This window comes from Catharus ustulatus, chromosome Z (genome assembly GCF_009819885.2).
Source record: "Catharus ustulatus isolate bCatUst1 chromosome Z, bCatUst1.pri.v2, whole genome shotgun sequence".
NCBI lineage: Eukaryota > Metazoa > Chordata > Aves > Passeriformes > Turdidae > Catharus > Catharus ustulatus.
The window spans coordinates 34,864,744-34,878,774 of NC_046262.2; the positions used below are offsets into that span (position 1 = coordinate 34,864,744).

General features: G+C 44.2%; 1 protein-coding gene across 2 annotated transcripts in view; it reads right to left on the reverse strand.

Moving 5' to 3' along the window:
- MLLT3 (MLLT3 super elongation complex subunit) overlaps positions 1-3,162 on the reverse strand; it is a 138,320-nt gene extending 135,158 nt beyond the window's left edge. The window contains exons 1-2 of one of the 2 annotated variants that reach the window (XM_033086097.1): positions 2,943-3,162; positions 2,285-2,465 (exon numbers count right to left, since the gene is read on the reverse strand). In XM_033086097.1, the coding sequence (XP_032941988.1) occupies positions 2,285-2,465; positions 2,943-2,954 (193 nt within the window). In that variant the 5' untranslated portion in view covers positions 2,955-3,162. Of the gene's footprint in view, positions 1-2,229; positions 2,466-2,942 lie in introns of those variants that run through there. The other variant, XM_033086098.1, reaches the window with a different exon arrangement.
- Between the last annotated feature and the right edge of the window lie 10,869 nt (positions 3,163-14,031).

A 14,031-nucleotide genomic window follows, 5' to 3' on the forward strand; every position in this document is an offset into this window, starting at 1 on the left:
AGTACTTGCTTTTTATTAATATTAAGCATCTAATTTCAGCACGCTAAACCCATGGCCCAGGAAAAGTTTGTGAAATTACCAGGTATCTCCAAGTGGTAAGTTATATACTTTATTATTTTAGCACAGGATAACTGCAGACAAAGTGATGGAAAACAGACAGTTTGACTAACACTTCAAACATGCATATCATTCCTATTAAACATGCAGCACTTGAGGTATCAAACTAAACCAGTAGCACCGATTTACAGAGACCAAAAAAACACCTTAGAATACTTCTGCCAAAAATTTTAACAGTACTTCTAAATCAGAAAGACAAACTGCTCCCATTTACAAGGCACACATTCCCACCACCCTTTAAAACACTTTACAACAGCAGAAAACACTTTAGGCAATTCAAAAATGGATCATTCCCCCAATGTGATTTTAAGCACCTGAAATTTCTTCAGCATCAGTAGTTTCAGGAGGCTAAGCAAAGCCCAGAAGCTAATGGAGTGCCTGCCATCCAAGTTACAATCTGTTGATAATCTGAGAGGTGCTGCAGAGCTCTCCTACAATCCAAGGCAGGTAGAAGAACTGCACAACAAGTCCTCTCCCTCCCAGGCTATATAAGAGGGCATCATTCCCAGCAGTTGCCACATCATGAAAATTATGCATACAAACAAAACTCCAAAAATAAACACTTTAAAACAATGACTTAAATGGCTGTATAATTGAATTCAGCAGCTGGAAACACAAAGCAAGTAGCAAATGATGTATCCCTCACTTGCAAAAGTCCTGAACTATATTCTTATTACCAAGCTCCACATGACACCTAGCAACCAAATTTGGGCAACAGACTCATTTTCCTGGAGGCCAGACAGCAAGTAAGTAAATATAGCAGAGATAAAAGCAGAGAAGACCACCAAGAACCCCTATGCAGACCAGGCTTCAAGTCCTAAGCACACTTTCTACCACTCATTTCATACAATACATCATCTAATTCACTGAACATGAATAATACTATCTCAGTTATTTAGGCTACTTAGACCTTCTCAGAAGTTTTTTCTACCAAACTATTTATATTGACTTAAAGTCATGGTTTTTTTGTACAAGAAATAGAATAAAGCAAGAGGAAGACTCACTAGGTCAAGCTGGGCAACTTAATTCAACAGCAATACTGCAGTATTCCATACAATTCACTGAAAATAGTTTGTGTGGTACTGCACAGATTTAAATAGATCTAAAAGATACACTGATGGCATGAAAATAAAAGGGAATTAATAGCCTGTACTTCAGAGGATAAACTCTGGAGCTGAAATATTGTAATTCTTACACTAATGCTTAAGGGAAGGAAAGCATTCTAGAGAAAACAGATATTGACATAAAAGTTACAACTTGGTATTTCCAAGCTGAGATACATTAAATCAAACTATATGTTTTTTACCCTATCACAAAGTAAAGCCTTTTTATCTCAACGCTCAAAATTTTCCTGTCTTTTGCTCCATAAACATTCAATTTATCACCCCCCTAGCTCCAAGCACACAGGATTTATGATGATGCTGTTCTAAGGAACTAGAGAAGTACTAGATGCCAATAAAGATTACAGATCAAATGAAAGATAACTCCTAAGCATTGTGTCTGTATAGATAAATAAACCTGCTCACTTCTTTTATTTGTACTGTTGCCTCAATCAACTCCACTACAATAATCAAGACAAACAAAGGCTCAGGAAATAGATCTGGAAACAAAAGGCCTCTTATATGTCTCCCAGCCAAACTTGTATGGGTACAAACGCACCACACATTCACACCTTTTGAGACTACTTAAGGTACTCACGAAAAGACGAAGCCCAGGAGATGAACATGCAGGGCGTTGAAGGAATCCAAACACAAGCACCAAAATCAGAACAGCAGCACACATACAGGCACCCGTATTTCAGTCATACAGGACATCAGGAAAAAACAACACCAGCCAGAGGAAAGTAACAGGTGGGTAAAAATCGCCAGTGAGGACCTACGCTGGAACAGAAGCTAACTCCGTGCCACCCACCACCGAAGGAGTCGGGACCCAGCCCCGGGGCCGGACCCAGCTTTGCGACCAGCGAGCGGGCATCCCCGCGGCAGCAAGTGCGCCAAGGGGCGGAGAGGAGCTCCTCCCGAGCCCGGGCAGCCCTCGGAGCGGGAGAGCCCCGGCAGCCACCGCCGCTCCGCCGGCCGCTTTTGTTCTCCCCCGAGACGGAGACAGACCCACCGCCTGCGCCCGCTCCGGGCCGCCTCCGAGCGCGCATCCCAGGACACCCCACTACCTCTTTTCGGCCTGGGGAAGCTCTCGTGCAGGTGAAAGATGACTTTCTCCACAAAGTGCTGAATATTGCTGTGCTCAGGCCCTCTGACAAACACCATCCAGTCGTGGGTGAAGCCCTCCACGGTGGGTTTCTTCCTGACCTGGGCTCGGTGTCCCAGCTCCAGCTTCACCTGGACGGCACACTGCGGGGGGAAGAGGCGGGGAGCAGCCGGTGAGCGCCCCAACAAGCGGAGACGGGGCCGGTGGCCGGGGTGAACCGGACCCATCGCGGGCAGTACGGGGACACACGGGCAGAGCCGTACCATAAACACGGCAGAAAGGATTTGGCGGCGGGAGAGTTGGTAAAGCCAGCAAGGCGCCGCCGCAACAACAAAAAAAACGGCCCCTCGGGCGAGGGCGTAGGACAGCTCTCGGTGTCACCGGGAGAGTGACGGGCGGCGAGCCGGGGCCCGCTGTCAGGGGCGCTCCGTCCTGCGCTCGGCGCCCCCGCTGCCCGCGCTGCGGCGGCAGGACCACGGCTCCCTCCAAGTGCGTGCGCGCGCCGCGCCGCCGCCGGGAGCAGCGGAAGGCAAGGAAAGCCGCATGCGAGGAGAAATTCCCGGTCACGCCAGCCCCTTCCCAGCGACGCCGGCCGGACGAGACCCGCGTTACTCACTCACCGAGCTGGCCATGCCTGGGGCGCCGGTTCCGCCGGGGTGCTCGCTGCCGTCCCCCACCCCCACCGCGCAGCCCTAATTCATGAGGACGTGGAGGAGATGGCGGGCGCGCAGACGAGTGGCGAGCGGGCGGCAGGCATCCTCTGTTTCTCTGCTCCGGCCAGCTGCGGCGGCGGCTGCCGGCTCTGGCTCGTGGCTCCGGCTGCCCGCGCTCCCTCTCCCCGCGCTCCCGCTCCCCGCCCGCAGCAGCTCCACCGCTCGCCCCAACCCCGCCGGCCAGCGCAGCGCCCGCCGCGCATGCGCACCGTGCGCCTGGCTGACACCGAGCGAGGGACACAGTAGTAAGTCCCGGGGGTGGCACCGGCCCCTCGCGACAGCCAATGGCGAGCGAGCGCCTCCGCGCGACCCCGCCCCCGCCCCGCCCCCGCCCCGCCCGCCCTTAAAGCAACAGGTTGCGGCCGGGCCGCACGCGCCAGGCCCGCTGCTGGCCTCGGCTCGCGGGGCCGGGCCCTGGCGACAGCCCCGCCGCAGCCCGCGCCAGCGAACGGCTCCGAACAGCCCCGGTGGGGCACGGCACCAGAACGCCATCGCATAGGGATGGCACGTGGTGATGTGCACACAGCAGGCAGGAAACAGCAAACGGCGTTCTTCTACACGTTTGTAGTGCCAGCTGCTATTTCTACCTATAACGGGCTGAGAGTCTCCTAAAACGCGGTTACTGCCTCAAACACTCCGGTATCTCTTCCGCAGTGTGGGAGATGACGTGGGGATTCCTGCCACGGGAATGTGCCACTGAGGAGATGAAGTGATTTACTGTGAATGTCCTAAATCACGGTGCTAACGTTCGTGAGAAGACTGTCTTCCAACAGACAGAAAATTGTCCAAAATTGCCGGCAGTAACTTTTGGCACACTGTAAACTCCTTAGTTCGTTCGATAACTGTATTTTTGGCAATCTTTGCAATGCAGCGGTAACCCAGTGGCTGGACCCGGCGCCCCTTTCCGAGAGCAGCATTCCGCGCACAGACGGACACCCTTCCTGGCCTTCCAGGCGCCGCCAGGAGACGGCGCGCCGAGCCCTCCCGCCAATGTCCTCATTTGACCTGTCCCGGAGACCACGATTTCTAACCTCTCCTTTTCGAGAACGAGCGCACATTGTCCAAAGCTTAGCGCGACTTAATAATTCCTTTGAAACCACTGAGCTGCATCTTCCTTTTCTTAAGGATGTTGTAAGCCCTAATTGATAAAACCAGTACTAAGAATTGAAAAGGATAAATACAATTCGTAAAAATTCCACAAGTTGTAATATGACTTGAAATGTGTATGAATACCCATGTATATGAATATCCATGTTTTAAAATTCTGATGTGCATATCTGCAACTTCACGTACCTTCTAATAACCTCGCATTACGCAAACCAGAAAATATAAGAACTCTTGCTGAGTCCATAAATGCACCAAAGCTGATTCTGGCAAGTTTAGAACTTTTTTCTTGAGTGAGGACTATGTATGTAAGCAAGGGCAGAGAGCCTGGACCACCACCGAGCTTAATGCAGCGTGCTTCCAGCTGTCAGGACCCATCTGAACAGGGCATCATCTTCCTAGCTTGGGATACTACTGCAAGGAATGGAGCTGGATCGTCCTCTGGTGTCTTTCTATAAATACTTAATTCTTACATATTTGGAAAAAATTATTTGCCCTCTTGACTTAAAATGGGACTAAATCACTACAAGCTATTTTCCTATAACACACACCAGCATCACAGTGAAAATGCTTCTATTACCTAACTTCATTCATTCTAAGTGTCTTTTTAGCTACTTGACTGAGACCACTTGGTTGAGTAATCATTCCTCAAAAACATCTGCTGATTCAGGCTCAGATTTGGAAAATAAAAGGAAGTTGTTTACTATTTGTCAGTTGTGAAGCAATGTTGATTTTTAAATAACAAAAAAACCCAAACGCAGCATTTGTATTCAAGTTGAATGGGTTGTGATGCAATTACAGCTATGACATAAAAATCTAAAAATTTCATTAATTCCAAATATAATCTTTGGCTGACAGGAGCAGAATCAAAGAATGATCTTGAGCTGTTAAGTGACAAACTGGTGCAACTATTGACTTCATTTCTGACAGAATAAACATTCTTTGATCTCATTATAGCAGATGGATGTAATTATGTGCATATGAATGTGCAAAGACACTGGCTTAAAAAACTACAGAGTTACAAAGGTGAAGGCAATTTTCTACAAGTGCTATCCCTGCTCAAACAAAGTTTAGCAGGGAATAATTACTCAGCTGCTGGAAAATGAGACATTTATGTTCTTAGAGGTCTTTCACAATCTAAATGTTCGTGTAATCAACTCCTGCAATGCTAAAAATGCTTGCACTTTTTATGTGAAATAACAGATACAGCTGTAGGCTTCCTGGAAGGCACCAGTTCCTATGTTCAGATGCCTTCAGTCATAACTGCAACAAGCTGTGACACACAATGCATAGATCCCAGATCCCTGACTTCCTTGGAATACGAGACAACATTTCTACTCAGTATACAGCTAACTGTATAGAGCGTAGATGTGTTAGTGCAGCATTACCCCTGACCTAACAGGAGCTGTATTTCAGCTGTACTGTTGGTGATTCCACACGACTGAAAGGAATCGCTGCTTTTCTGTATTGTTTTCTTACACAAGGCAGATATGTCTTACACCGCAAAAAAGAAGACTGTTTCACAGCTCATTTGGATACATTGAATTGTCTTCAATATTTCAAGCACAGCTGTTTTAAATTTCTATTTGAAGTTCAAATTTTGTGACCCAAGTCTGGCTGACTCTTAAATAGGCCTTGTTTTCAAATATTACCAAAAAAAGCAATTAACTGAAAAAGCTAATATTACTGGATATAAATGAAACCATAGTGCCTTTTAAGTGTATCATCAATCTGAATTTCTCTGTATTTCAGATCTTTTATTATGCAGACAATATAAAAAAATTATAGCCAATCTTGATCCAAGCCAGATATTGATTACAATGGCCTGAACCAGAGCCAAAAGTTAAAATAAGCCTACAGCTGATCTTACACATACAACAAGGAATTTGGCTAAGTTTCTTCCTAATGCCACTCTGGCTGTCAGGACCTAATGGCAGAATGTATGGATTGGCTTTCTTTGGTTAGCTACATAGGATGAACAAATGCCAAGCAGCCTGAACCAAATGTGTGCCTGTTTTGAGGTTTTATCGGCTTTTCAATTTCTAATCACAAATCAAATGAAAATAAGCACTTTAGATGGAAACATATAAACAAATAAAAAAGATTTGCAAGATCAAGGCCTGCATGCTTTAGAATACAATATAAAACAGTTTATACCTCACCACTGGCAACCTCAGAGGGGTGTAGTAATAACAAAAGATAAATGCAAAATGGGTCTTGGTGAAGCACAATATTACAGTATAAAACGTTAAAAATATTTTTTTAGTGGCCTCTAGGGACACATAAGGAAATTTATCAAGAATGGAAAAAGTCTTTTTGAAAGACCTACAAGGAAGTATTTAGGGCTTTATTTTCTCACAATGGTGGTAAATACTCCCGTTAGTCAAAGAAATAAAGTCAAATTCTGTACTCTGTTTACAGCTGTGTAATGACTAAGTTCAGAGAACTTGTTTCGGATTTCCCCAACCATAGCCAGGAGAGTCTGATCACATGTGCAAGGGAGATACCAGGGATTAACTTCACTGAAAATGTTCTCAGTTTCTGGCCTGAAAGGAAATCACCCTATTAGCAATCAGTCAAGTATAAAGCAATTATGTGACCATTTTCACTCTGCATCTGGTTCTTGTGGTAGCAGCAACCTCGATTTGAATGCAAGTCATGGCACCAAAAACACTGTTATGGATAGACTCTGTCTGCATGTCCAGCACCCACCAAAGTCTCTCTCACTCTCCTCTGCAACTGGGCAGGGGACAGAAAATACAACAAGGGGTTCATGGATTGAGATAGGGATAGAGACTACTCATGAAATAACGGGCAAAACAGGCTTGAATTAGAGATCTTAACTGAATTTATTGCTAACAAAATCAGAGCAGGATAATTAGAAGTAAAATAAGACCTTAAAAACACCTTATTCCCACTCCTCCCTCACTCCCAGCTCAACCTCCTTCCCCCCAGCAGCACAGGGAGACAGGAATGGGGGTTATGGTCAGTTCATCACAAGTTATTTCTCCCACTGCTCAGGAAGGGGACTCCTTTCCCTGCTCTCCCATGGGAGACAGTTCTCCATGAAGCTCTCCAATGTGAGTCTATCCCACAGGCAACAGTCCTCACCAACTGCTGCAACATGGATCACTCTTCCACAGCATGGACCCCCCATGGGATCACAACTCCTAGCAGGAAATCTGCTCTGGTCTGGGCTCCTCTCTCCCCAGGTCTGCAGGTCCCTGCCAGGAGCCTGCTCCAGCACAGGTGTCCCACGGAGTTACAGCCTCGTGTCAGGTATGGGTCTCCTCCACAGGCTGCAGGTGGATCTCTGCATCCCTGTGATCCTCCGTGGGCTGCAGCTGTTTCACCAATGGTCTACACCACAGCCTACAGGGGCATCTCAGCTCCAGCACCTGCTGGAGCACCTCCTGTTCCTCCTTCTACACTGACCTTGGTGTCTGCAGAGTTGTTTCTTTCACATGTTCTCACTTGACTTTTCTCTGGCTATGATTTTATCTGCACAAGAACTTCTATTTTCCTTCTTAAATCTGTTATCACAGAGATGTTACCACCATTTCTAATTGGCTCAATCCTGGCCAGTGGCATATCCGTCTTGGAGCTGGCTGGCTTTGGCTCTGCCAAACATGGAGGAAGTTTCCAGCAGCTTCTCACAAGAGCAATCCCTGTAGCCCTCACTACCAAAAACCTCTCCATGCAAACCCAATACACCAATATTAGTTACCTAAGTTGACCATTATCCAATTCAGGAATTTATGCATAAGATGACTACCATATCTTGGTCATAGAATACTTATGTTATTCTCTAGCTTCATTACAAGAGTATCAGAAAGGTACAAAACTACACTATCCTCACACTTTTATTGTGAGAGCCATAAACCAACCAAATCTTATTTCCAGTATCACTAGAAAATGAGTGAGAATCTCAAATGGCTTAACATTACCTTGGTGAAAAACTGGTGAAAAACAGATTTTTAAATCAGTGATAAGTACTCATATAACCACTGGGTCTTAGCTGTCCTTATCTTTAATGAATTCATTATTATGTCCTCACTGATTCAGAATACAATTTTTTCCCAACTTTATGGATGGCAAATTGAAATAAAAAGACTAACTAAACTATTTAACGAGGAAAACACAGAAGAGGCATGAAAGTTGAAAGCAGTTAAACACAATGGGAAGAAATTTGGCCCTGAAAAAAAAAATAGAAAAAGTTAAGAAATAGAAAAAAGCACATTAGTAAAAGTAGTATTGGAGAACAGAGAAACTGAAATACACAACTAGTTCAACAATCAATGAGAAATTACAGTGATTTCACAAATACAAGCCGCACTGACTATAAGCCGCATCTCTGGGAAATAAGCCGCACCTGAATATAAGCCACTCTGTCCTTCGCAGCGAGGACCCGCGTGCAACAAAGTTGCCAAATAGTAACAGAACGGCGGCAGGGTGGGGGGTTTACTGGTTCAGCTGAGGCTGTGCAGGCTCGGCCCGCTCGGGGTTGCTGACAGGGCCAGGTGGCCCAGCTTGGTGGTGCCGCCCGGGGCTGGCGGCCGCCTCTGGGGTTGTTCGCCCCGGCCCCGCTCCCGCCACAGCAGCGGCGGGCGGGTATGGAGCACACGCCCCGCTCCCATCGCAGTGGCAGTGGGCGAGCACAGAGCGCCCCCTGCTCCCGCCGCGGCGGCGGAGGGCGGGGGTGGAGCCCCCCGCCTCCTCCCCGAGCCATGGGGATGTCAGCACAGAGCCCCCTGCCTCTCCCCCACCTGAAGTAGGGAACTCCCCTGCCTCCCTCCCTCCCCCACGCTGCCGGCGCTGAGCTGGCCCCACCCGCCGTACAATACAGTAACCAATTTGTAACAATAGCGAAATCCTGGGTTTTACTGGCAGGCACTCGGCTCGGCACCCTGGTTGGCACTTCTGGGGTTGGAAATGTCAGAAAATTATTCACATGTTAGCCGCTCCTGAGTGTAAACCACATTTCCGGAGTGGGAGCAAAATTTTAGTCAAAATGGTGCGGCTTGTATTCGTGAAATTACTGTATTTGATAGATATGGCATTTGAGACAACACCGCAAGGTTTAAGGAATATATTACATACATATTTTCAGAAGTCTGGCTTTAGGAGCTTGATAGGCACATTTCAGAAATCTAAACAGAAATCATATGAATGAGAAATAGCAACTTTCACATATGAGAAAGTTGTAAAGCATGATTGCTCAACATATGGGAGTCAGCCAGTAATTACAGCATACTGATAAAGGTAGAAGTAATTTTTATGAAGTCATACAGGGGAACAAAACAGAATTAAGATGGGTGGACATATTTTGCCAGCTGCTGGAAGGGAATCAGTCAATATGCAGTTTGTATATTCTGATTTGCCATACAGGATTCAGATGCCCTTCCATATAAGCTCTGTGTGCTCCATTAATTAAATAGATTTTAGTAGTAAGCAGATGTAATTCATTCAGACTCCTCCTAATGTAGGCACCCCTCAATGAACAATGAACTTCCTGTAAAAACGAATTTTCATCAACATGTGACATCAGTTACAGACACTTTTACATATATTTACAATTTCCAATAAAAACTTCCCAGCACTCCAAAAGATACAAATGCAAAAAGTATGCTATCCTGATTCACTGCAATTTCCATGCTCTGCTGCCTCACCCATTCTCCATATATCTGTTTCTCAGACAGCATGTTTTAAACTGACCAAAGCTATACATTTGTCTTGGTTTGCAACACAGGATGTGATCAAAAATATCTGTTCTATCACCATCTGTTGAGACCAGGTAGGGTAGTGATTCTTATCTCCATGAGAGATATTCTTGCTAATGGGCCATCCATTAAAACCAGGTGGGGCATTGTTCTTTATCTTTTCACAATCCATCCTTCCTTCAGGGAGATATCTTCTACTAAGGGCCCATTGAGTCCCACTGTGTGACTGATAAAATTACTTCATCCCATTGGGAGATGCTGCACCCAGAGGGAGGACCCAAGCATTTCCTACCTAGATAAAAACTGAGATTTGGAACACCAAGGTAGCCCTTTTCCCACTGGATTACAGAGGAAAACCAGACCTTTCCACATCTTCACTGGACCTTCAGAGGAAAACTGCACCCTTCTACAGGACCACTGCTTCAACTGAACTACATCTGTCACTGTAAGAGGACTGCAGTCACCATTTAATGGGACTGTGACCAACACCCTGACTGACAGGGTGTCAGGTTGTATTCTGACTTTGTCAGTGTTTTGGGTTTGTTCTTTGTAGTACTGTATTTCTCTTTTAATTTCCCTAGTAAAGAACTATTATTCCTAATTCCCATATCTTTGCCTGAAATCCCCTCAATTTCAAAATCATTATAATTTGGAGGGAGGGGGTTTACATTCCCCTTTTCAAAGAGAGGCTCCTGCCTTTCTTAGCAGACACCTGTCCTCCAAAGCAGGACAAAAATTTATCTGCTTCAGACTGCAAATACATACAAGTATGTGTGTGTGTAGACTGCAAACACATACAAATATATGTATGCATAGCAAATACATATATATATATACAATACATATATATATATATATATATATATATATATATATATATATATATATACACAAATATAAAGCAAGAACAATGGTTTCTCATAACATCATTGATCAATGTTCTGCCCTTGTATCTCCCCCTCTCAATGTAAATCCTTGAGAGACTAGGGCAAAAAGGTACAATGATTCTTATGAAAATGGATGCTAGGAGTCTTGCAATTCTTTCAGGGGAGTTCTAGAAAGCGATACAGTCTCCCTTCAGGCTAATAGTCTCCAGGATAAACAACCCGAGCTCCCTCAAGAGCTCTTTGTAAATTTTGTCTTCCAGACCTTCCAGCAGCTTTGTTCCCCTTCTCTGGACACATGCTGCAACACAGTGTCTGTTTGTAGTGAAGGAGGGGCCCAAAACAGAACACAGGATTCAAGATGCAGCCTCACCAGTAAGGGGATGATCCCCTCCTTCTCTGGTCTTGCTAAAGTCACATCATGACTTGCAAACACACCCTGTGTAAATCTAAACAAATGAATAGTCTTGTTAATCTCAATGACAACAATTGGAATACTCATCTATTTTTAATCACTCCTGAGCAGTCTTGAAGTTTTGTTACTTTAGCAAATGTTCATTTAAAAAAAAAAAGTGGAGGCATAAAATAATCTAAATCACATCCTTAACTTCATTCCTTGAATCCTCCTTAGGTTTTGCTGTGCCACATCATGTAAGTGAAAGTAGAATCCAGTTTGTTACTTTGGAGACTAGTGGGGTTCAGCTTCTATTACTCTCCCTTGGCTTTTCACAGTGTATCTCATGTATTGTTGCCCATTCGAGTAGGAAGATGAACCACCCACGAAGTTAGATGTGGATTGTGCGAAGCAACATCAGTTACATCTGCCCGCAGTTCACTTGAAGTGTTCATCACCTGCTCACACTAGTGATGTTTGGCCCACTGCATCTTTTCTAAGTTATACTATCCAGCACTACTAGGATCCATTTGTACTTGTGCACCCATTGTGGCAGTAAGGCGTGAGTTGTGTACTGTTTCAAAAGTATTTCCACCTCGTGTGGAACATAAATTACTTACAGTGTACTCCAGAACAAGGGGATAACATCTTTCTAATATTGTAGCTGCTGCTGCCAGTGATTTAACAAAATCAGATCCAGATGTACAGAGCTGTATGAAACTGGTTTTTGGTGAGGCCTTTATTTCAGTGTTATCACCTCCACTAGCTATTCATTTTCATTCATGCACATATAAATTGAAAGACTTTGTAGGATCCATGAGCCTGAGAGTGAGAACTGATGCCAAAAATTCTTCTATCTCTTTAAAAACTCTCTGCCATTTGATATAATCAATGGGAAACTGAAACAATGCAATAGTGCTAGCAAATAGTCCTTACCAGAAACATGCCTCTAACTTTCTACATTACCCCTCAGTAGACCAAGTGCTCTGCAGTCAAAAAATGCCACAGGCCTTGCTTGCACTAATACAAAGAGAGTTTTTAATCTATGATCTCCTACAGGATAAAGTTCAATATGGCATTTCAAGCCTAAACTTGTGAGTTGCAGAGCTCTCTCTGGTGAGAGTTAAGTAATTTCTACTCTTATTCATCTCAATAGCCTGTGAAGATAAAAATCAGGGACTTTTTTCTCATTTCTGCCCTCACACTGGATTTGCACTGAAGTCTATGGAAGCACGGGTAGAGTGATGGCCCTTCATAGTGGACTGTTTGGAGCAAAAGCGGCTGCATTTGAAATTTGAATGCATTTTAAATGAGCCTTCCTAGTTTTAATGGCTAAAGACATAGCTGACTAGGCAGATCCATTTGCTAAAACCGTATTTCATTATCAGGCTCAAGAAATTTAAAATAAATACATTTCAATAGTGGTAGACTTTGCTGGTATTGATTTCTTTAATATATTCTTAAATGGAACTTTCATTATTCCTCTGCTTCATGATTAAAGCTAGAATTGCTTTCTGGTTTGGATAAAATTCCATGTAAGAAATGAGATATGCAGATTAGGACATTATCAGTGCTATTACTGTATGATTTTCATTTGCATAGTAACCTTCACTGGGAGACCTCGCAGCACATTACAAATGCTGCCAAGAGAACCTTCTGGCATTTCCTGGAGAGCATTACCATGCATTACCTCTCATGGGATTAGATTGTCCCATAATAAAACTTAGAATATTCTAGAAAAAGTGTACTGGAGACAAAGATTTCTGCCTAGTTTTTTTCCTAGAAGAAAATTCACAAGCCAGAGAATAGGGCACTTTTCACAGATTTGCTGACCTTTTCAAGAACTCTTGTCACACAAACTGGAGGGTGGTAATCCTATTTGGCAACCCAATAAAAGCCAGCTGAATTATATTTTTATTATTTTCTCTATAACAGATAGGTTACATTAAGACCAGCAGTAAATTGTATTGGAGACACCTCTCAAAGGTGTCAAATTTCTTTCAAAAGGGAACACTGATTTCAAAACTTTGCTAGGGAAAACTTTTTTCACCATAATCTGCAGCTGTTATGAACTGCTCTGAATCAAACCCAGTTATGACTTTCACACTGATGCTACCCTTCAGACTCCACAAGTATTTATCCTACTTTAATGGAAGACCTTGAAAGTTGGGGACATCACTTCAGGCCACTACAGAAAACATATCTCGGCTTCACAGCCAGGTTCTAAAAGCCTTGCAAGTTGAAAGCAATCAAAAGCAGTATCTGTAAATTAAAGTATGGCCTTTAAGAGATATCTTCTGCTTTTTTCCTGCTTCTGAGATATCAGCATTAAAAAATATGTCATTAAAACAGATTGAGACCATAGGACAGTAAATGCTTTAACGAAGATGACATGGGTTCCTTTTGTCTCAAGCCACATCTGAGACTCTGGAGCTACCAAGAGCTCTTTGTGAGAGTGTTCGTGTTATGTATGCTCAGTGTTCTCATGCCTCAATGTCCTTAGATGACCTGCAAGAAACTTGGGGCTTAGGAACAGTGCTAGCAATTACACACCACAGTCAAGTAACCCAGAGAATGGATGTGATATTCCTGATACTCTCACACCAACCATAAAACCTCCGGTGAGCTGCTTATCAAAGCAAGATATTTCACATTATCAACACACTCAGAATGGTCTGCACCAAAATAAATTGCTATGTGCTCCTTTAATCTCAGGAGATCTCATTGCAGTTTGCATCAAATTGAAAGCCATTTTGGCTAATGCTTATTTGGGCAGTAGCAGACTTGGCACACTACTCAGAACTAAGGCTCCCACGTCTAGGGCACAACATGGAACTAACACACAGATGGAGAAGTTTCTCTGGATTGCATGCTATTGATACACTTCACCTGTC